The sequence below is a fragment of the Rhineura floridana genome, chromosome 2 (assembly GCF_030035675.1).
Source record: "Rhineura floridana isolate rRhiFlo1 chromosome 2, rRhiFlo1.hap2, whole genome shotgun sequence".
NCBI lineage: Eukaryota > Metazoa > Chordata > Lepidosauria > Squamata > Rhineuridae > Rhineura > Rhineura floridana.
This window is the reverse complement of record NC_084481.1, coordinates 80,466,952-80,488,283: the sequence shown is the minus strand read 5'-3', so window position 1 is coordinate 80,488,283 and position 21,332 is coordinate 80,466,952. Positions and strand designations below refer to the sequence as shown.

Genomic DNA, 21,332 nt, shown 5'->3' with positions numbered 1-21,332 from the left:
GAATTGCACTAGCTGCCCATTAGCTACCACACTAAATTCAAGGTTCTAGTTTTGGTGTACAAAGCTCTATACCGCTTGGGACCAGGATACCTGAAAAACTGTCTTACCCCTTATATAACTAGCCGATCACTATGCTCTGCAGGCGAGGGCCTACTGCAGATACCATCTTATCAAGAGGTCCGTTCCACACAATATAGGAAGAGGACCTTTAGTGTAGTGGTACCTACACTTTGGAATTCCCCCCCCCCTTAAATATTAGACAGGTGCCATCTCTGTTATCTTTTTGGCACCTACTGAAGACTTTCCTCTTTCAACAAACCTTATCCCAGTCTGCGTCTGTGCTGGAATTGCTTTTTAAGAAGTTTCTGTTAGCATGTACATTTCACAAAGAAGGGTTACCTGACAGTAAAGAGTAAATCAAAACCCTCAGGCGATACAGGTGCAGACCCTAAATCGCCTAATGACTAAATGACCGTGATGGGCTATAAAGACAGGAAAAGAAAAGGATGTGTTTTTGTGTGGGAAGTAAAGAGGAGAAAGACGGACTGTGTAACTTGTGTATTCGATGCTGGAACTGCTTTATGTTATTCTGCTGATAAAGGGCTGTATATTTCTACACATGAGTTGCGTTATTCTTGGCAAGGTGCAAAGCAAGGGGTTTGACTACGGTCGGGTATGCCAGTGTATGTCTGCCAGAGCAAACACCAACAGTTTCTAAAGCTTTTTAAAAGAGGTATTTTTAAATATGTTTTGTTTTAATATGTTTTTAAATATGTTTTGTTTTAATATGTTTCAACATCTGTTTTTATTATCTTTTAGAGTGTTTTAGTGTTTTGTTTGCTGCCCTGGGTTTCTACTGGGAGAAAGGGCAGGATATAAATTTAATAAACAAATAACAAAAGGAAAATTGCCAACTGCTACCATAAATTGACAGATTAAGCTCAGTGTTCTCCATAAATTATATTATTTCACAAACTACATGCAACAGAATGTTCTGCATTCTGGATGGTGCTGGAGTATTGGCGGATGACAGAAACTGATCACAAAGGGTGTGACACACATATGCAATCTTTCATGTCCAGACATATACAAAATATTTAACAACTACTTCAAAAAGCTGTGCATGGTAATCTACAACATGCATGCACAGTATTTTATTAAGGGTGCCACCCAAGAAAGACTGAAAACATCTACAAAGTGACAGTGTTATAAACAAACACAAGACAAAACACAAGGACAAACCCATTTCTCCATAATATCAGGAAGGGAATCCTACCTGAAAACACCAAGTTGTATTTTATTCCTGATACAGAGAAGCAGGTTTTGCAGGCAACATCTCTCTTCTGTTGCTGTGATAAAGTGGTCACAGCAGCCTCTCTGAAAAGCTTTCAGGTGACTCTAATCTGTTTGCCTGCTAATCAATGAATGGTTGCTATAATCAGATTATGAGGGCTATGGCTACCCAACATAAACATTCCATGCTGGGAAGGCTATATAAATATCAGTGGCTTACTCTCTGGCTTCTAGCGGTGAAGGTAAAGAAGGTAAGAAGAAGGAAAAAGTGTTGTGCAAGCAACATTCTTCACAGTGTACCATTATTTCTTCCTCACCAGGAAAAGATTGGAAAGTACTATGGCATCTTTACAAGCATGGCCATGTGCTCTGTGCCACTTAACATCTCAACTCAGGGGCAACTGGTACCAGATGAGAAGCAGTAACAATTCATCTACAGCAATGACAAAAATGTAAACTGTTCAACATACTGTGTGAATCCTGTACTATTAATTATAGGAAGTCACATTTGATGAGAATAAAGGCAAACGCTGTGTCTCCTCATATTTTGTTGCTTTTAAACCATGTGCACTGCACCACTGAATGCATGGAAGGAGGAGGGGGGAAGTAACTACCACCCAGCACTATGCTTTCTTAAAGTGTTGTTGCGAGGATAAAATGGGATGAAGCCTAGGTCACTGGGCTCCTTGTATAATGCAACACTTGAACACAGAGATGCACAAACAAATCACAGATGGGAAAGGTCTCTTCTTTCCCAGCCACCAACTACTCCAGCAGTTGCGAACCACCAGTCCACAAGCCTAATTAGGCCTGCTAGGCCTCCCCTTTTGACCCGCAAAGCTGTTTTGGCTGGGGCAATGACCACCTATCCTAGACCTGACATAATAACTGACATAAGGTATGGGGTAGGTAAAGATGTGTGGAGCAAGTAAAAATTCTACTCTATGCCAATGTGCTGTTCTCAGTGCAGACCACAACCATAAACAAAGCCCTACTGGATCGCCATATGTGGATATATAATACATCATGTTGTGAACTGTAGAAGACTTAAAAGAAACTTGTGGGAACTGACTGCAAGGGCTTTTAAACAGGTGTTGTTTTTACTTATTTGTATTTTGTGGTTTTTTTAATCACTGTATTTTAAATACTTTTAATTTTATAGTTAAATTACATTTTAATTATAACTATGTTTTATTTATATGTTTTTAACTGTATTTGTTTTAATTTTTGTAAGCCACCTTGACTCCCAGTCCTGGGAAAAAGACAGGATACAAATGAATAAAATAGTATCATCATCATCAACACCAACTACAACGTGTGCGAAGCAGCCATTCATTACACTATCTTGGAATGAGGGCTCCCCACTGAACGAGAACTTAATCTATAGCAGAGCTGATTTCTCCATCTCAAATAATGGAATCTAGGTTTGGTCAGGGCCACACCATTATCACCCAAGGTGTATGTAACAAAAACCACATATAACATGGGCATGTGATGCAGGAAAGGTCATACTCTGTGAAGCAGAAAAAAGCTATTTTTATATCCATTTGACAGAACATCTCCTTTTGTGCTGATAAGGTGAATTCAGTTTTAGAACTTGATCCCATAATCCAGCAGAATTTATAAAGGCATACTTTCCTTTCTTTATGTTATTTTCCACTTCGTTTACAAGCTGCTTATATGGGCCTTTTACAAGGCAGTTAATGTCAAAAACCCTTGGTTTAGTCCAGTAGTTCTTGTTCTCTTTTATAAAAATAAAAGAATGGGGAAAGCTTTCAAAGATTTCTGGAGGAAAAATGTGTGGGCCACTTTAAAAACACTTAGCAGCAGGTAAACTTCCCCAGTGGATGTTGCTGCAATTGCTTCTTCATAATATATTTGCATCATCACTGAGACAAAACAGGGAAAGACAAGCTAATCTTTGTGAAACTAGGCATAGCCAGGGTCTCAGAAAGCAAAATGACTTATACATTAAGGTCCCAGGGCATGATCTGAAGAAGGCACTTGAAGAAGACACTTTGCTGAGGGTAAGCAAGTCAGAGCGTGGTCAGTGATGAGAGGGAGGCTAGCTGGGAACCCTGTGTACGCTGCCTTGAGTTATGTGACAAAAAAGGAAGGGATATAACTGAAATAAAGGAGCAGATGTGAGAAAAGTACTACATATTCTAAGTTCATGATCATTGTAAATTTTAAAAGAAAAACACACCCTCTCTTTCAGGTCAGAACTATACATTATGCTTATCAAACATAGGTTCCCTACCCTGCATTTGCCAAAAAATGCAAACAAGGAAGCAGGATTTGGGGTGGTTGGGGGTGGGAAGAAAGAGTGGTGGTCAGGGGAGTTGCTTAACCCTTCCATCACTACAAAAATATTAATCTCTTGGGTGGCTGAGACTACCAGCTCTGTGGGATAATATCAAGCACAGCCACATTTACTTCAAATATTGCACATCCAAAATTACCAAAGCAGACATCTGGAAGACAATAAATGCTGTTCACACTGATAGAATGCAGGGAAAAGGGCACAGATTCAAGGATACCAATATCACATTTCAAATGATAAAGCTTCTGCTGTGTCATTAGACAACTGGATAGGTATTCAGTAAAAATAATACGGCTATTTCAAACATTCCATAACCACAAACCTCAGACACTCTCACCCAATCCCAACTCTTTTACGGTTGTGCAGGTATGGCAAATAATATTATTCTCAAATATCTGTTCAACACACTCCACTTTTGAAATTAGGTAAATACATCTAAAAATGCAATGTGTGAAGAGTCCACTTAATACTTTGTTCATCAAAATTCAAATGCTAATTTTTAAAGTCTGATGCAAGTTTTTGCCATCATGTGCTGAAGCTAAAGGTTTATTCATTATTTCTGTTCTGCCTCTTACAAAAATGAAAACATTACATAGCAAAAAGTGGTGGGGTGAAAAAAAATCTGTTTCAGCTCTCTGTGGCACCAGCAAAGAGAGCATTTTGTTGGATGTGGGAATGCTATTTGTGGGGTAGAAATGTGTCATATCGCAGAGCTGTATTATCCCAAATTCTCTCTGTATCTGTACTCTTTCTGATCTGTGGATGCTTTCCACCCCATCCCCCCATCTTATGCCTCCAGCAGGCAAAGGCCTAAGCAGTAGCATACAGTACATTATAAAGTGTTAACTCCACAAGTACTCTTTAAAGAGCTTTAGAGATGGGGAAAAATATATACAGAGACAGATTTTGAAACCACAATTCAAATACCAGGACTATTTTCAGCACAAAACCCCATGTTTATCTCAATGTGAGGCAGCAAAAATAAAATCCAAATGTAAAGTAATGAGGTTTTAACAGGATGCCCTAAATCTGTTAAAATGTTAAACATATGGCTGTAGAGACATTTAAGTCTATTACTGTGAAAATATTCCCCTATTAGTATATGCATCCCAATAACCTGGCTGTCATGCAATGCAGAACAAAAAACAAGAAACAGGCAGTCCAAAACAGCACCTGGTAAATTTGGGTTGGGTCAACAAGAATTTACAGGTGACCTACATCAGGAGTAAGGAACTAAATCCAGCTGGCAGGCTAGATCCAGAACGCCTCTTCTTTTCATGGACCACTGATTGGTGGGTTGGATTGTCAGTCACTTGACATCACATGATCAGGTGATTCAACTTTGAACCAACAGCCGGCAAAGGTCAAATTGGGAACACACTCTAAGTACACAGGCAGGGCTGCAGATGCCAAGGGAGAAGAGGAAGCAGACTCTTGATTGCACTCCCAATTTTTCCTTTTCACCTGTACAGTAGGGCCCCGCTCATATGGCAGGTTAGGTTCCAGACCCCTGCTGGAAAGTGAAAACCGCCGAAAAGCAGATCAGCTGTAGCGCAGGGGTCTGGAACCTAACCAGCTAATCGCACCAGAGGAGAAGATCAGATCTTCCACTCCTCCAGCATGATCAGCTCGAGCAGGAGTCTGATCGCACCAGAAGAGGAGAAGATCAGCTGTAGCACGCTACAGCTGATCTTCCCCTCCTCCGGTGTGATCAGCTGGTGCCGTATTAGCAGAACACCGAAAAGCTGTGCGCCGAGAAGCGGGGCCCTACTGTAGTTCTTTTTTTCAGTTTAGTGTCTTTTCCCATTGCTGCAGGGCAGCAGAAAAGGTGCCAAATTCAAAAGCACTGGATTCTGTCAGCAGCTGGAAATGACGAATTGGAGCACAGAGTGAGCTTCCAATTCTTTCCTTTCAGTTTGGCACCACGGATTTACATATCCCATGCCTAGGACATCAGGTGATGGACAGGTGGGTGTGGTTTGGGCCAAACTACACCATGGGATGTTCTGGGGAGTCCTAGAGGGTCCAATCAGATTAGATTATGTTGTGTTTATTTGTTTGGGCATATTGCAGTTGGGAAGTTGATTTTTCTTTTGCCAGGTTGCCAATCATGTTATTTAAAAATGTGGAATTTATACTTTTTAGCTGATTTTCATTTGTAATATCTTATTTCTTGATGTTTAGACAATATTCTGTTTACTTGTTTACTATGTTTTACAATGTGGATTTTCCTTGTATTTTTGTAATTGATGTTTATGTGTAATGTTTATGTTGATGCTAAAGATTTTGATCTGTTTTGCTGTTAATTCTCTTTTACAGAATGTGGAAATTTTCTGGTTTTTCTATTTGTCTTTTATTTAAGATGTTTTAACCTATAAATCTAAATGCAACAATACAGCGACTAGTACGTAGGGACAAAGAGAACAATTACAATAGTTATTGTATAGTAATAGAAGAGGACAACAAAAAGGGTAGAATAAGAGCCCTATTCCAAAAAATTAGAGAAATTAAAGGGAAATTTAAACTAAGAGTAGGGATATTGAATTATCAACAGGGGAACACACTGACTCACCAAGATGAAATAAAAGGAAGATGGAAGCAATACACTGAAGAACTCTTTAAAAGAGATGCAAGGGTGACAGATTCATTCATGGAGGAACTGTATGATGAAGAACCAGAAATTTTAGAATGTGGGATGAAAGCTGCTCTTAAAATACTTGGAAGAAACAAATCACCAGATGGCATACCAATAGAATTGCTACAAGCTACTGAGACTGAATCTGTCCAAATTTTGACAAAAATCTGACAAGAAATATGGAAAACTAAACAATGGCCCATAGACTGGAAGCGTTCAATATATATCCCAATTCCAAAGAAAGGGGATCCCAGGGAATTCATTAATTATCGAACTATTGCCTTAATATCCCATTCAAGTAAAGTAATGCTCAAGATTCTACAACAAAGGCTCTTACCATATATGGAGCAAGAAATGCCAGATGTCCAAGTTGGTTTTAGAAAGGGAAGAGGTACCAGAGATCATATCGCAAACATATGTTGGATAATGGAACAGAGCAAGGAATTTCAGAAGAAAATCACCCTGTGCTTTATAGATTACAGCAAAGCTTTTGACTGTGCAGATCATGAAAAACTATGGAATGCTTTAAAAGAAATGGGGGTACCACAGCATCTGACTGTCCTGATTGATGCACAACCTATACTGCGGACAAGAGGCTACTGTAAGGACAGAATATGGAGAAACCGATTGGTTCCCCATCAGAAAGGGTGTGAGACAGGGGTGTATTTTATCACCCTATTTATTTAATCTATACACAGAACATATCATACAGAAAGCCAGGATTGGACCAAGATGAAGGAGATGTGAAAATTGGAGGGAAAAATATCAATAATTTAAGATATTCAGACAATACTATACTACTAGCAGAAATCAGTAATGATTTAAAATGAATGCAGATGGAAGTTAAAGAGGAAAGCACAAAAGCAGGACTACAGCTGAACATCAAAAAGACTAAAATAATGTCAACAAAAGATTTATGCAACTTTAACATTGACAATGAGGACATTGACCTTGTCAAGGATTGTCAATACCTTGGCATAGTCATTAACCAGAATGAGGACAATAGTCAAGAAATCAGAAGAAGGCTAGGACTGGGGAGGGCAGCTGTGAGAGAACTAGAAAGATGCAAAGATGTATCACTGCACACTAAAGTCAGGACCATTCAGACCATGGTATTCCCAAACTCTATGTATGGATGTGAAAGTTGGACAGTGAAAAAAGCGGATAAGAGAAAAATCAACTCATTTGAAGTGTGGTGTTGGAAGAGAGCTTTGTGCACACCATGAACTGCGAAAGAGACAAATAATTGGGTGTTAGAACAAATTAAACCAGAACTACCATTAGAAGCTAAAAAGATGAGGTTATCATACTTTGGGCACATAATGAGAAGACATGATTCACTAGAAAAGACAATAATGCTGGGAAAAACAGAAGGGAGTAGGAAAAGAGGAAGGCCAAACAAGAGATGGACTGATTCCATAAGGGAAGCCACAGACATGAACTTACAAGATCTGAACAGGATGGTTCACAAGAGATGTTGTTGGAGATTGCTGATTCATAGGGTCGCCATAAGTTGTGATCGACTTGAAGGCACATAACAACAACCTATGTTATAAACCATTTGTTTAAATATAAGCGGTACATAAATTTTCCCTACTAATACTAATACTAAGGCCTGTGGGCCAGAGGTTTCCCACTGCTATGGATGGAAGGATCTGTCAATTTTGGTTCTCTCAGTTTCTCATTTTTCTCATCTTAAATTCAGTTCTCCACATTTCTGCAGCAATTTTGTGATTTTTTAAGCCTCATGAAAATTCTTCAGCATTTTAGTGCACATTTCTCCTAATAAACACATTTTTGTAAGCAGCTTTGATTAATGTACACATTTATGCATGCAATTTCTCCTAATTTAATGTAATTTTGTATGTTATTTTCACTAATATATTCATTTTAAGCACATTTTCCCATAATATATGCATTTTTGTAAACATTGTTTCATCAGGGAACTGCACTGCAAAATTTGGATAGGTGCGAATTTGGAAGGATGGCTTTGTTTCAGTTCTCCTATTGTTTCTGAAAATGTAAGTTTGAAAAATTTGGCTTTAAATGCAAACTGAAACAATTTTCTCCCCCATCCTTACCTACTGCTGCCTTATGCAAGAGCATGCAGCCCTGGCAATGTCCTCTGGGTTTTCTTCCTAGAGTGAAATTTTGATCCTTTGCCTTTCCTCCCAAATTGGCAGCACATGACCAATGTTGATTCACTGAAAACAGCAACAAATGAATGAACAACCAACCAGAATAATTTGAGGGCACATTATGTTGTTACGCTGTTAAAGCTAAGAAGGTTTCTGTGTGGTTTGTCTGGCCAGAGTCCCTGAGAGCTCCAATGACCGACCAAGATAGATATGAAATTAAGGCTGCGGTCCAACACATGTCTACTCAGAAGTAAGCTCTATTGGGTTCAATGGAACTTTCTCCCAGGTAGGTATGCACTGGATTGCAACCTAAATCTTCTAATGCCAACCCACAAACAATATAGGAATCAATACAGTGGGGTGCAAGAAAAACTCATCCAGTTTCATCCACTAGGGTCGGATCATTTTTGCTTAAATTCTCATTCCTGATCACACTCTCTCCTGCATTATAATCTCAAACTTGTAGAAGAGCAGAGAGTACCTGCAATGAAACCAAGATGATGGTATGCAAGAAGGCTAATCAAATGAAGAATGGAAGAGGTTCCCTGTAACTCAACAATATATAATTAGTGAAAAATTCTCAAGCTGACTAAAGGACATCATGCTAATAAGGTAAAAAACATAGATAAGGGTTTTTCAATCAACAGACGTACAGAAAAAGTTCTTCACTGATTTCAAATATGCTATCTATTTGACCAAGAAGTATGAAGATATATCTGCAAGACTGCCAAGATACAACAGGATTCTACCTAATCATCAGACCAAATAATAAATTACACTGTGTAATTTCTCACCAGCCAACAAAGAGAAAGGCAAAGCTAATGTTTTCAATTTAATCCATATTCTGCTTCTTCTAAACTGTCAGTAAGCTGGGCATTTAACTTAAAAAACACTTACCTTTGACAGTAACTTGAGCGCTGCAGGATGCCCTTCCAGCAGTATTTTCTGCCAAACAAGTATACACCCCATCATCTTCTGGTAAGGCATCTTGAACAGTCAATTTTGCAAGTGCATCTTCAAAGGCAGAATGTGCATACTGAATAGGCTGATCTACAGAATGAAGGGGGGTAGAAACCAAGAAATTGTTGAACATCTCAGCTGGCAACCCATACTCTTTAAATCACCAGTTGCTAGCTTTACAATTCATCTAATTGCCTTATCATTTCATTACAATCAAGCATTAAATGTTGCTCATAGGCACATATGCATCACTTCCAACAAAACTGAAATGAAAAAGAACTCTCACAAAGATCGGTGCCTTAGATATGCTCAGCTCTTTGTACCCTTTTCTTAAAGCACTAATAGATGCCCACATTGAATTCCTATGCTTAAAATCCACACCAGGAGTACTTTTGCATTCACAAAGAGAGAACTTCATACATTGCCCTCCAGCCTTGTTAGCATGGCATCTTTTTTCAATGGTAACTTTTGATTTTTTGTCCTTCCTCCAAGTAACTCAGGGCAGCATATTAGCCTCCTAGCAATTTTTGAGGTATGCATGCATTTATTTGTAGTGCATTTATATCCCTCCCTTTGTAGGATAAATACACCATTTAACTCACTCACTCATTTTCTGCATATATATGTTTTCTCTAGATTTTGTAGACTAGATGGTAGCCCCCAAATTATGGAATGATTTTTTTGACGAGGTGCACCTGGCGCCAACACTGTTATCGGTGCCAGGTTAAGACTTTTCTCTTCTCCCAGGCATTTTAGCATGTGTTTTTAAATTGTTTTTTTTAAATTAAATTGTGTTTTTAAATTGTTTTTTGGGTTTTAAAATTTGTATATTTGTTTTTAATGTTTTTAATTGCTGTAAACTGCCCAGAGAGCTTCGGCTATAGGGCAGTATACAAATGTAATAAATAAATAAATAGATTTGAGATTTCAGCCTGTTTTATATTTTGTGGTATTATTTATTGATACTGTTGTAGTTTTTTATTATTATGTTCTGAATTGTTTTTATCATATTATTTTGTTCTTGCTATGGAAGAAGCTTTGAGGTCACCTGATGATGAAAAGTGGCATACAAATATACTAAATAAATAAATAAATAAACTTGCTGGATGGAACTATGCCCTCTCTAAGAAAGCATACACCACTCTTCTTATCCACTTGGCCAAGCCTCCTCTAGCTGTATTAATTGCCCTCAATGGGCAAGGATCAAGAGATTGGTCTTACACTACCAAGGATCTTGTCCACATCCTCAGACTGCACAGATCTGTTAATTGCAACTGGACAAGAAGGTGTCAAAGGTACATCTCTAGGATCTGCTATAACCTTAGCATCTAAATTGGAGGGGTTGCGAGTAACTTTTCCCACAAAGTATCTAGCAAAACTGTAAAAGCTCTAAGTTGTATAGGCATCCTCTAGCCATTCTGGTGCTTGAAGTAACCAACCTTTTACTATCTGAAATAGCTCCAGTGGATTACTGTGTCGATGCAATGATGGCATAAAAGTATTTTTAACTACCATCATCGCCACAGCACACACCCTGTGGAAAGAATATTTTAAATAACCTTCCAAAAGGTAAACAATCTGGCTTGCTGCAAATATTTGGGGAGGAAATTCAACAGTGAAAGTGTCACCACAAAAGAGACCCTGTCCCTTGTAGCCATTAATCTGTCCTCTAAAAATGCCACACAGAGCCTCATTTTAGCCTGTAGTCTAAGCATTCCTACTTCTGAGTAATCTTGTTTAGGATTACACTGCTAAGTGTACACTTTTTTCCTTGAGTCTATCCTACAGTCTTGACCATTTGAGTTGACTTTAAAGATTATTATTCTCCACCCTTCTCTGGATCCTGACTTTGTTTATAGACCTCATTCCTGAAGAACTTCCTAACTGTGCTTTATTGCAAGGCATTTTTCATCCTAGTTTCCTGTGGTGAAATTCTGGTCTTGTGCAGGAACCTTGACAGTCACATTCTGGCATAAGCAGAAAGCACTAAGCAAGTGCCTTCTGTGCACAATGGACCCTTACTTACAATCCATTGGCATTTATCCAATATAAAGGACCACTAGATCTGAGTCTAACCCAATATGGGAATATTCTAATTTATAAATTAGAAACACCAAGCAAGAGCCATCTGAGTGATCAATACTGTCTTACTACAGCAACTGTACTGCTCACCATTTTGCCATGAGTACCATTGAGCATGCCTGGAATTAACAGTCACGGATCAGGAATGCAACTTTCTCCTTTATTTGGTTACAGACAGCTATCCTTTCCTGCAGTGTATCCTTCTATGACAGATAGGAGCAAATTGTTTGCATTCATGAGGATATTGCAATTAGCTAGCTTGATCCTTAAACAAAATTATGTTCTAGAAGGTGTATGTTGAAAAGGTGCAAGAAATCCCAGAGTTTAGCTACAGTTTATAATCTAACCCACGTCTGTTTCCAAGTGATGTATAAACAGCTATGTATCAAGATCATAAGTGAGAGAGATGAGAATTACTTGCAAGTTCTGGGAGCTACTAATGGAAGTAACATGTTTATGTCTTCCAGATAATACATAATGTCCCCGTTTTCACTTCACAATCACATGTTTCTTAACTTCTGGTACTCAAAGTTATCACTGCCTGCTGCTTACAATTGATGTTGAGATTTTCACTTGTAGGCTCCAAAGCCCTAAATGGCTTGAAAGTTAGTTACTCAAATGACTCTCCTTCTCCTCATTAGCCCCTTTCAATTGAGCATAGTTCTTAATATGAGGAAGAATAAAGACACAAGTCACTATACAAAATAGGGGGGACTGAAGGGTACATCCATTGCAAAGTAGGTCCATGGATGTACTCCAGCAAAAACATAAGAACAAGAACAGCCCTGCTAAATCAGATCAAAGGCTCATCTAGTTCTGCATTCTGTTCCCACAGTGGCCAACCAGATGCCTATGAGAAGCCCACAAGCAGAAGATGAGTACAATACTGACTCCAATACTGGACTTAATATATAGCCAATGTATCAGTGTCGGTGATCGATCAGAGAAAAAGCTTTGCCTTATGAGGTGCCAACCCCACGAGGCTACAATGACCACGTGGCAAGATTTTCACGAACTCTAACAAGTTGTAGCATTCTGTGTTCAGAAAGAAACAGCCTATGCTTCTGGTTCAATTCAGGTATCATGGCAAACTATGGCTTGTGCTACTCATGATTAAGAATCCACACTATACTGGAACTTCCAGACACATAATAGACAAACCATGGTACAGAACTGCTTGTCTGGTTTTGTTTTCCTTCTGCTCAGTATTCAGCTTTGTATGTTTATTCTCATTTCCATGTTGTATCAGCCTCATGAGGCAGAGCAATGGCCTTAATTATAGTGTGCCAACAATTTGTGAATTCAGACATAATATGTACTCACAGTTAAAACAAACTGTGCAAATCAACTTCAAACCATGTTTTGACAGCCACTTGCAAAGCTGGGGCTTGGTATTATGTCTGAATGCAGTGCGGTGTAGGCTGCAGTGGTTGTTCTGGGCAGCTAGTGGTATTCCTTAAAAACAGGAGTACTTAAGAGAGACAGCAAGTGGACTCAGTAGGCTTTCTTTTCAGGAAGCCACTTCCTAAATGTATGCAAAGAACAAGGTTGGAATTCTGTGCCCAGAAAACCAATATACAGATTTGAATAAAAGCATATAAGCTAAACACCATCCACGTTGCTGTGTCATAGGAAGCTGCCTTTCTACAGAATCAGACAACTGGTCCACAGTACCATCTACACCAACTGGTTTCAGACAGGAGACTTTCCTAGCCCTACCTTCATATGTCAGGGATTGAACCTGGGACCTTCTGCATACAGAGCAGATGTTCTACCAATAAGCTACTCCCTTCCCCCAAAAGAGTTAGGTTCAATAAAATATTCACCAAAACACCTGTATATCAGATATTTAGAGGCAGCAGAGTACTCGCTGAAGTTAAGATGAAAGGATCTGTATTCTGGCCAGTAAAGGAAAACTAAACTATTCAAGTACACATACCATAGATCCCATCTAATTTCTAAGGATTCAGCAAAATAAAAAACTATTCATAATTTCCTATACACTCATGTGGTCTAGAAACTTATGATCTCCACACAAAAAACAAACCTGTAAAAAGTTCAGATTTCTAAGATTCTGTGGCAGCTACTTAGTTATGTGATGAAGTAAAATCATAGCTGTGAAGATTCCTTGACTTTATGATAACAAGACTAGCTACTTTTAACTTTTAAGCTTCTGCTGAAAACCTTTCTGTTCCATCAGGCTTATGCAGGCAGTTAAGGGGATGCTTTTTTCACAACAGTTCACCTTTGTTTTTATTGTATTTTTAATGTTTTTATTCTATGGATTTCTTTAAACATGTTGTAAACCACTTGGATGTTTTTAACAAAATAGTGGTATACAAATATTTTTATAAATAATAAATAAAATAAATGTGTATCTGAGGTTCTCTGAAAGTATGCCTTCTCCCATATAGACCAGCATAATCACTACGATCTATGGAGGAGCCCCTGCTAACTGTACCATGGCCTCTAGATGTCCGCATGACAGTGGTGCACAAAAAGGGCTTTCTCCATTGTCGGGGGAATCATTTTCCCCTGGAGATTAGGCAGCACAGATTGTTGGATGCTTTTGCTGGCAAATAAAAACATATCTCTTCATCCAAGCTTTTCCTAACAGTTTATACCATCAGTGTGGCATCTCAGGCTACTGTAACTGTAAAAGTTGTTTTCCTGATATATTTTCTATTGTTATATGCTGTCCTGCAAACTGTCTGGGTATTTCTTGAATGGAAAGTGATATACAAATAATTAAAATAAATAAATAACTCATGTTGCAGAACAGTGTTGAGTTTTATGGGCAAGGAGCAAAAACAACCACATAGAACACACCATTCTGCTGGAATCCCTTTTTTTCAGAGTTCTGTTCTTCTCACACCTTATGATCCAAAATGTTGCAAACCTTCAAATCATATACCTGTTTAAATGACAACTTAGTAACCAGATTAAGCTTTGGACTTAACAGGCCATGTTTCCCAAGAATCAGCTAAATATAACTTTAAAAAGGATGAGAATCCAAACCATAATTTTTGGCTCCAAATATCACAAGGATCTCTGAACTTAAAGAATGTCAACATGGCAATACCCCTCTTTGTAGACCAGTTTGTATTAAAAAGGGAAATGCTCAGGTTTATTGAAGCATTAAGACAGACAACTAATTACAAAAAATCTATCATAGGATTTATCATCAGCAATGAGTGAAGCGGTCTACAACTTCTCTCCACATATAGGAAACAGGGGAAATGAAAAGAGACGATATAATACTATATTTACTTTTCTTCATAACAATTAGTTTACACACTAATAAAACATTGCTATTTCATTTCCTAAAGTCTTTATTGCATTCATTTGCAATAAAGCTAACACTTAAAAACCAACAGCAGGAAATAAAGCCTTGTAACAAAACGTCCCCTACTGGACAACCTTCAAAACAGCAGCAAACCTGTTTTCTTTTTTCCCTCCAATAGTGCCTTGTCAGATCTTACACATGCCATGTATTGAAGGTAAATGTGTTAAGAGAATGAGCAGCCTTCTTTCAGAAAACGTTGCTCTGCAGCCAAAGTGATCTGCTCTGCTAATCTTCTCAGACAGCTCATGTGTACCTTCCATTGATAGGAACAATGGAAACTGTCTTATACCCAAATCAGACCGTTGGTCCATCTAGCTCAGTACACTGGCTGACAACAGTTCTCCAGGATCTCAGACCCAATCAGTATAGACAATACTGAGTTAGATGGGCCAATGGTGTGGCTTAGTTTAAGGCAGCTTCCAAAGTTCCTGTCAATGAAAGGCTTCTTTCCCTGGCTGCCTGTCCCAGTTCACAAGAAGACAGCTGGTAATCTGCCTAGGGAAGTTTTGGTAATGTTGTGAGAATGGTCTGAGCTGTAAGACAAGATAGTGTGGGGGGTTTTATGACTAGGAAAGTTGCCTTACCATTGAGCAGCCAAGTGATCTGAGGCACAGGGGCACCCTCAACTGAACACTGAAGCACAAAATCCTGCCCCTCACTCACACTGCAGGTTTTCAATACACTGGAAAAATGAGGAGCGATGTCCTTCACTTTGGGCCCTACAAATCAAAGCAAAGGAAGAGATATTACAAATAGAAGGCTAATAAACCTATACCAGAATGAAAAAGTAATTCCCACAATATACAGCAAAAGTGCATGTGTCAGTAGTTATATAATTAATATAATAGCTTCATTAACAAAATGTCAGGACAGGTAAAATGTCATGTCAGGCCACATTACTTAAGAACTTCATCAACTGTTGCAACCCATTATGTATAAATGCCAAACAACAGGTCACATTGCAGCCACCATGTGTAACATTAGACTGACAGCCCCTTGTCTGTTGCAAAGTATCCTAAGGAGGGCTGCTTTTCAACAGAGAAAAGTATGTGTGTATGGGGGGGGGAGAGAGAAGAGGATATTTAATCCTTTGCTAACCTCTTTCTCCCCTGAAACGCTGCTCCCTGTCTAGTTCCATCATCCATGTTCTCCTGCCTGGATACGTTGATTTTACATAGCTTATGGAAAACATAGTCTTTGACTAACTGCTCTGAGAGCCTATAAGCAGATCATAACTTTTTAACTACAAACTTCCAAAGAACTGACATCTTCTACCAGTTTTTTTTAATGTGGAGCAGCTATGCCTTCATGGCATTGCTGATTTTCTTTTTATATTTTTGTACTTTATACAATTAAATAAATGTGCTTTAATTACACACACCTCTCACAATAAAGGTCTGCAAACAATCATCTGTGCCAAATATGCAGAAAAAATGTACTTACTTTTTACAGTTAATATCCATCTGGTTGAAGCCTGGCCTTGAGTGTTGGAGGCTGTGCAGCAGTAAGACCCACTGTTTTCCAACTGAGTTTTTTTCAGGCTCAAACAATGGATCCCATCCTCCTCATATATCTGGACTCCATCTCCTGCTTCCACGTGAGATCCTTCTTTGAACCATTCAACATTTGCCTTGGGTTTCCCTGAAACTAGTTCATCACAGGTGTTTAGAAGGTTTCAAAGTGTGTGTGTATATATCTTTATACACATGCACATACACACAAAAAAACCTATCAGCATCCTCCAACTTTGTCCTTTAGATCAGGAGTGCCTAACTGCTCCACACACACAGTTCAGGGGACTGAGGCAGCACACACACATCCCAGCAAATTGTTCTAGATTTCCCATCAATTTGGCTGTGGAGAGAGGCTGCGTGCCTGTTTGTGTGCCCTCTGCATGTGTGCGTGCAAGACTATGCACACATATGAAAATGTGGGGTGGCCATACTACTGGCATGTCACCTCCAGAAGGTTGGCCAAATATTTTAGCCACTCTTGCTTTAAAGAGAAGGCAGCCAACGTCTTAGTAACACACAGGTCACCCATCACTAAAAAGTTGATTAGGCTATTATACAGTGGACAGAATGGAATAGGCTGTTATGTTCTCAGCAGCAAGACATATGATATGACATGCTGTTTGGAAAAAGACCAATTTGAAAATGATTAAGACAACAATAAAGAATTATGGAGGAAACTATTCCTTTGGACATCTAGCTCAGGGGTCATCAACATTTTTGGGGCCTGTGGGCAACTCTGCAAATTGAAGAAACTGTCCTGAATACCACACACACCCTGCAATCACATGTGCATATGCAGTGCAGCTACACACATGCAAGCACTATCCCCCCACCATCCCTGGCACCAGGTTGAAGATAGCAATTCTGAATTCTTCTCCATTGGGGCAGAGGAGAAGGCGGTAGAACTAGCCCAGCCTGCTCCCTACATTGCTAGTTTTCTGCTTCAAGGGAGGCATTTTGTTTGTGGGGGGTTATTATCATTGAGAAGCATTAATAAATGTGATACCCCATCTGCATTCTAAAGCAGTACAGAATATTCTACTACCTCAATATTTTACAACCACATGCTGTTGTTGCTACTGGAAATTAGGCCTTTCAGCTTTCCTCTATTTACCTTTGCATCTGAATGTAACCTCTTCTCCTTCTAATGCTTCTTGGCTTTGTGGGCGACATTCAAACTGGGGAGGGATCCCACGAGTCTCCCTTTTTACATCTGTTATGCTTTTCTTTAATCCAGCATGGTCTTCTAATTCCTTAGTCCTCAGACTACCTGGCCTGGTAGATGGGGTAGCCTGAAAAACCATTGGAAGTATTTGCTTTGGCCTTTTCACATCATCTACCTGCCTGGAGGAAGTGGCTTTTAATTCTGCCTTTGGTTCAGCATGTACTTTAATAGACTGTAGAGTTATGGTGCTTGATGTTTTTTGCAGAACCTGGTAACCTCTCCCTTCTTCTTTAGGTGGCTCAATATTAAGTTCCTTCAACTCTTCTAATTGATTCTGTTTGGGTTCTTTGGATGAAGCAAGAGGGGTTTCTTTCTTCACGGCTGGCCTTTTTTTGGATTCAAGCAAAAATTCTGCAGTTGTGGATTTGAGTTCTTTAGCAATCCCATTGCTAGTGGCCTTTCTAAACTCTGAGGTTTCAATAGCTTTGGTTATGATGGTGGGTTTTGTAGAAGCGCTGGATTTTGTTGATGTGCTAATGAGGAAAAAAAAACCCTTTTCATAAGCACATAGAACAGTTCCTAACAATGAGTTTGCATGTCTTTCTTCAAAACTCTTGATAAAGATTAGAAAGTCATTTTAAAATAGGCTGTTTGTATAGTGTACCAAAAGAAGATTTGTACCAAAAAACCCTTTCTACATAAAGTGTGACAACCTTCTCCCTGACATGCTGCTTCTGTATGTGCAGGAAACCATTTAATCTTGTACCTATCATTTAAATTATATGGGCCATCTATTAGAAGGCTAACACATACATTAGAAGTGATGAGGATAAACCACAGCTTAGAAGTTCAGCATATCTTTGGCATGTACAAGGTTCCAGATTCAGTCCTCAATATCTATACTTTAAAGGATTTCAAGTAGCAGTGTGGTGATCTCCACACTAATGGTTAGGGATTATGGCTTTTCTAGTCTATAACAATCTGGAGGGCACCACATTGGCTACCCCTGCCCTAGACTTTGGAAAGCTGCTGCCAATCAGAGTAGACATCTTTGGACTAGGTGAACCAATGGTCTGACTCAATGTAAGGCAACTTCATATGCTTCTTATGGCTCTGAAATCTTTGGTGAAGGCAATACAGAAATCTAATGATAAATTAATAAAATAAAGTTTTGAACAGGCACTTGATTTACTGCACAATTCATCTGGTGTTCTCTAACTTAAAAGCTTTAGAATGTACACATTCAGGTATAATTTTTCACAGCACCTTGCAGTTTTAGACACTTATCATAAGTACAAGTTACAATAAACTTACTGTCTATAGTTATTTACTGTATAATTATAAACTTCACTAAAAGTGGCCAGATGATTCATGCAGTTTTTAAAAATTCTAAGATGTCGGTTTTTATATTCTTTTAAAAAAAAAAGAGGGCAGCATGAAACATTCATTTCCATCACGAGCCCACTCATGTCATTCTGTACCTGCCTCCCCTGGGGCCTCAGATATGGAAGGGAGAAACAGCACCCTAAATCTCCTCTGTCCAGTACTCTGCTACCACTAAAGGCAGAGCTACAGGGTAAATTTCCTCATTAGCCCTGCCATCCTGACTTTTAAAGTAAGCACCACATGTTGTAGATGCTATCATTCTCTTGCAGAGTCCCAAAAAGCATCGTCATTACCATGTAGCCTGTTGGGAGACTGGCTCCATCCAAGCCTTGATGGCCACTGTCAGACTCCATCACTGTACTGCTATGGTTAATCAGTCTTCCAATAGTCTACGCCTCCCATCACTGTCAGGAAGAAAGGGGTTGGCCCTTGCTTTTTTCTCTCTGCTCCCCTTACCTTGGGAGCATCTGTGAGACGGAATCATGGACACCCAACACAATCTGTATCACATTCAGGCAGATGCAAGAAACCCAGATAGGGCAATTTTTATCCACTGAGTTCCACCACTCGTAGTTCCACTAAAATTCTTATATGCCCCGCATCCATAAGGAGTTAGGCAGCCCACTATAGGAGACCCTAGTCCGCTTCAGGCATTTTTCTGATCTGGATAGTCCACATTGGGGAGGGGGCAGGGGCTGTGGGGACAAACATGCTAGTTCCACACACCCACTTCCCATCATCCTCCATGAGCTGAAGGGTGACTGTCTGAAGCAGGGAACCTGCTGTACTTATGGAGGGTTCCCACAAATCTAGAACCCTGAAAAATCAGGGTTCTATATTACACAAAGGGCCTGCAGAAGCAGGATCCCCACTAGGGAGCTCATCTCCACATTTCCCCCTCACATATGGAATATCTGGATTAGAAGAGGGCCCCTATGTAACTGTGTGTGTGTATGTGTTATGTGCCTTCAAGTCCATTACGACTTATGGCAACCCTATGAATCAGCAACCTCCAATAGCATTTGTTATAAACCACTCTGTTCAGATCCTGTAAGTTCAGGTCTATGGCTTCCTTTATGGAATCAATCCATCTCTTGTTTGGTCTTCCTCTTTTTCTACTCCCTTCTGGTTTTCCCAGCATTATTGTCTTTTCTAGTGAATCATGTCTTCTCATGTGTCCAAAGTATGATAACCTCAGTTTCATCATTTTAGCTTCTAGTGATAGTTCTGGTTTAATTTGTTCTACCACCCAATTATTTGTCTTTTCCGTGGTCCATGGTATGCGCAAAGCTCTCCTCCAACATCACATTTCCAATGAGTTGTTTTTTCTCTTACCCACTTTTTTCACGGTCCAACTTTCACATCCATACATAGAGATCGGGAATATCATGGTATGAATGATCTTGCCTTTGGTGTTCAGTGATACATCTTTGCATTTGAAGACCTTTTCTAGTTCTCTCAAGAAAGCCAGTGTTGCATAGTGGTTAGAATGTTGGACTACAACCTGGGAGACCCAGGTTCCAATCCTCACATAGCCATGAAGCTCACTGGGTGACATTGGGCCATTCACTGCCTCTCACCCTCAGAGGAAGGCAATGGTAAACCACCTCTGAATACTGCTTAGCATGAAAACCCTATTCATAGGGTTGCCATAAGTCGGAATCGACTTGAAGTCCATGTCCATTTTCTAGTTCTCTCATAGCTACCCTCCTCAGTCCTAGCTTTCTTCTGATTTCTTGACTATTGTCTCCATTTTGGTTAATGACTGTACCAAGGTATTGATAATCCTTGATAAGCTCAATGTCCTCATTATCAACTTAAAGTTACATAAATCTTCTGTTGTCGTGACTTTAGTCTTCTTGATGTTCAGCTGTAGTCCTGCTTTTGTGCTTTCCTCACTTTCCTCCTTTCATCAGTATTTGTTTCAAATCATTACTGGTTTCTGCTAGTAGTATGGTATCATCTGCGTATCTTAAATTATTGATATTTCTCCCTCCAATTTTCACACCTCCTTCATCTTGGTCCAATCCCACTTTCCATATGATATGTTCTGCATATAGATTAAACAAATAGGGTGATAAAATACACCCCTGTCTCACACCCTTTCCGATGGGAAACCAATCGGTTTCTCCATATTCTGTCCTTACAGTAGCCTCTTGTCCAGAGTATAGGTTGCACATCAGAACCATCAGATCAAACATAACTAGCAAACCATTATTAGAATATATGCAAATGGCTGTCACTCTTTATTTTTTTAAAGGGTGAAAATCAAAATGAGAGGAGAGGGAGATGAAAAACATACCAAAGAGGATGAGCACACACGTCTTTCCTAACAGAACCTGAAATGATGAAACATTAAAAGATTAAAATATTAAAACATTAAAAAAATAAAATAATTGGAATTTTAAGCAGAGCATTCAAATAAGAGATTTGATTTCAAGATACAAGAGCTGCAATTGATAAGAACTCTTTTTGGCCCTAAATTATATT

At 39.2% G+C, this 21,332-nt stretch overlaps 1 protein-coding gene across 10 annotated transcripts in view; it reads right to left on the bottom strand.

Moving 5' to 3' along the window:
* Positions 1-21,332, bottom strand: part of MYLK (myosin light chain kinase) — a 323,824-nt gene that overhangs the window by 160,267 nt on the left and 142,225 nt on the right. For 8 of the 10 annotated variants that reach the window (XM_061609072.1, XM_061609074.1, XM_061609073.1 and 5 more), the window contains 6 exons: positions 21,145-21,181; positions 17,406-17,989; positions 16,221-16,424; positions 15,362-15,496; positions 9,287-9,439; positions 8,333-8,455 (listed from right to left, as the gene is read on the bottom strand). In XM_061609072.1, the coding sequence (XP_061465056.1) occupies positions 8,333-8,455; positions 9,287-9,439; positions 15,362-15,496; positions 16,221-16,424; positions 17,406-17,989; positions 21,145-21,181 (1,236 nt within the window). The remainder of the gene's footprint in view (positions 1-8,332; positions 8,456-9,286; positions 9,440-15,361; positions 15,497-16,220; positions 16,425-17,405; positions 17,990-21,144; positions 21,182-21,332) is intronic. The other 2 variants (XM_061609077.1, XM_061609078.1) reach the window with 1 other exon arrangement.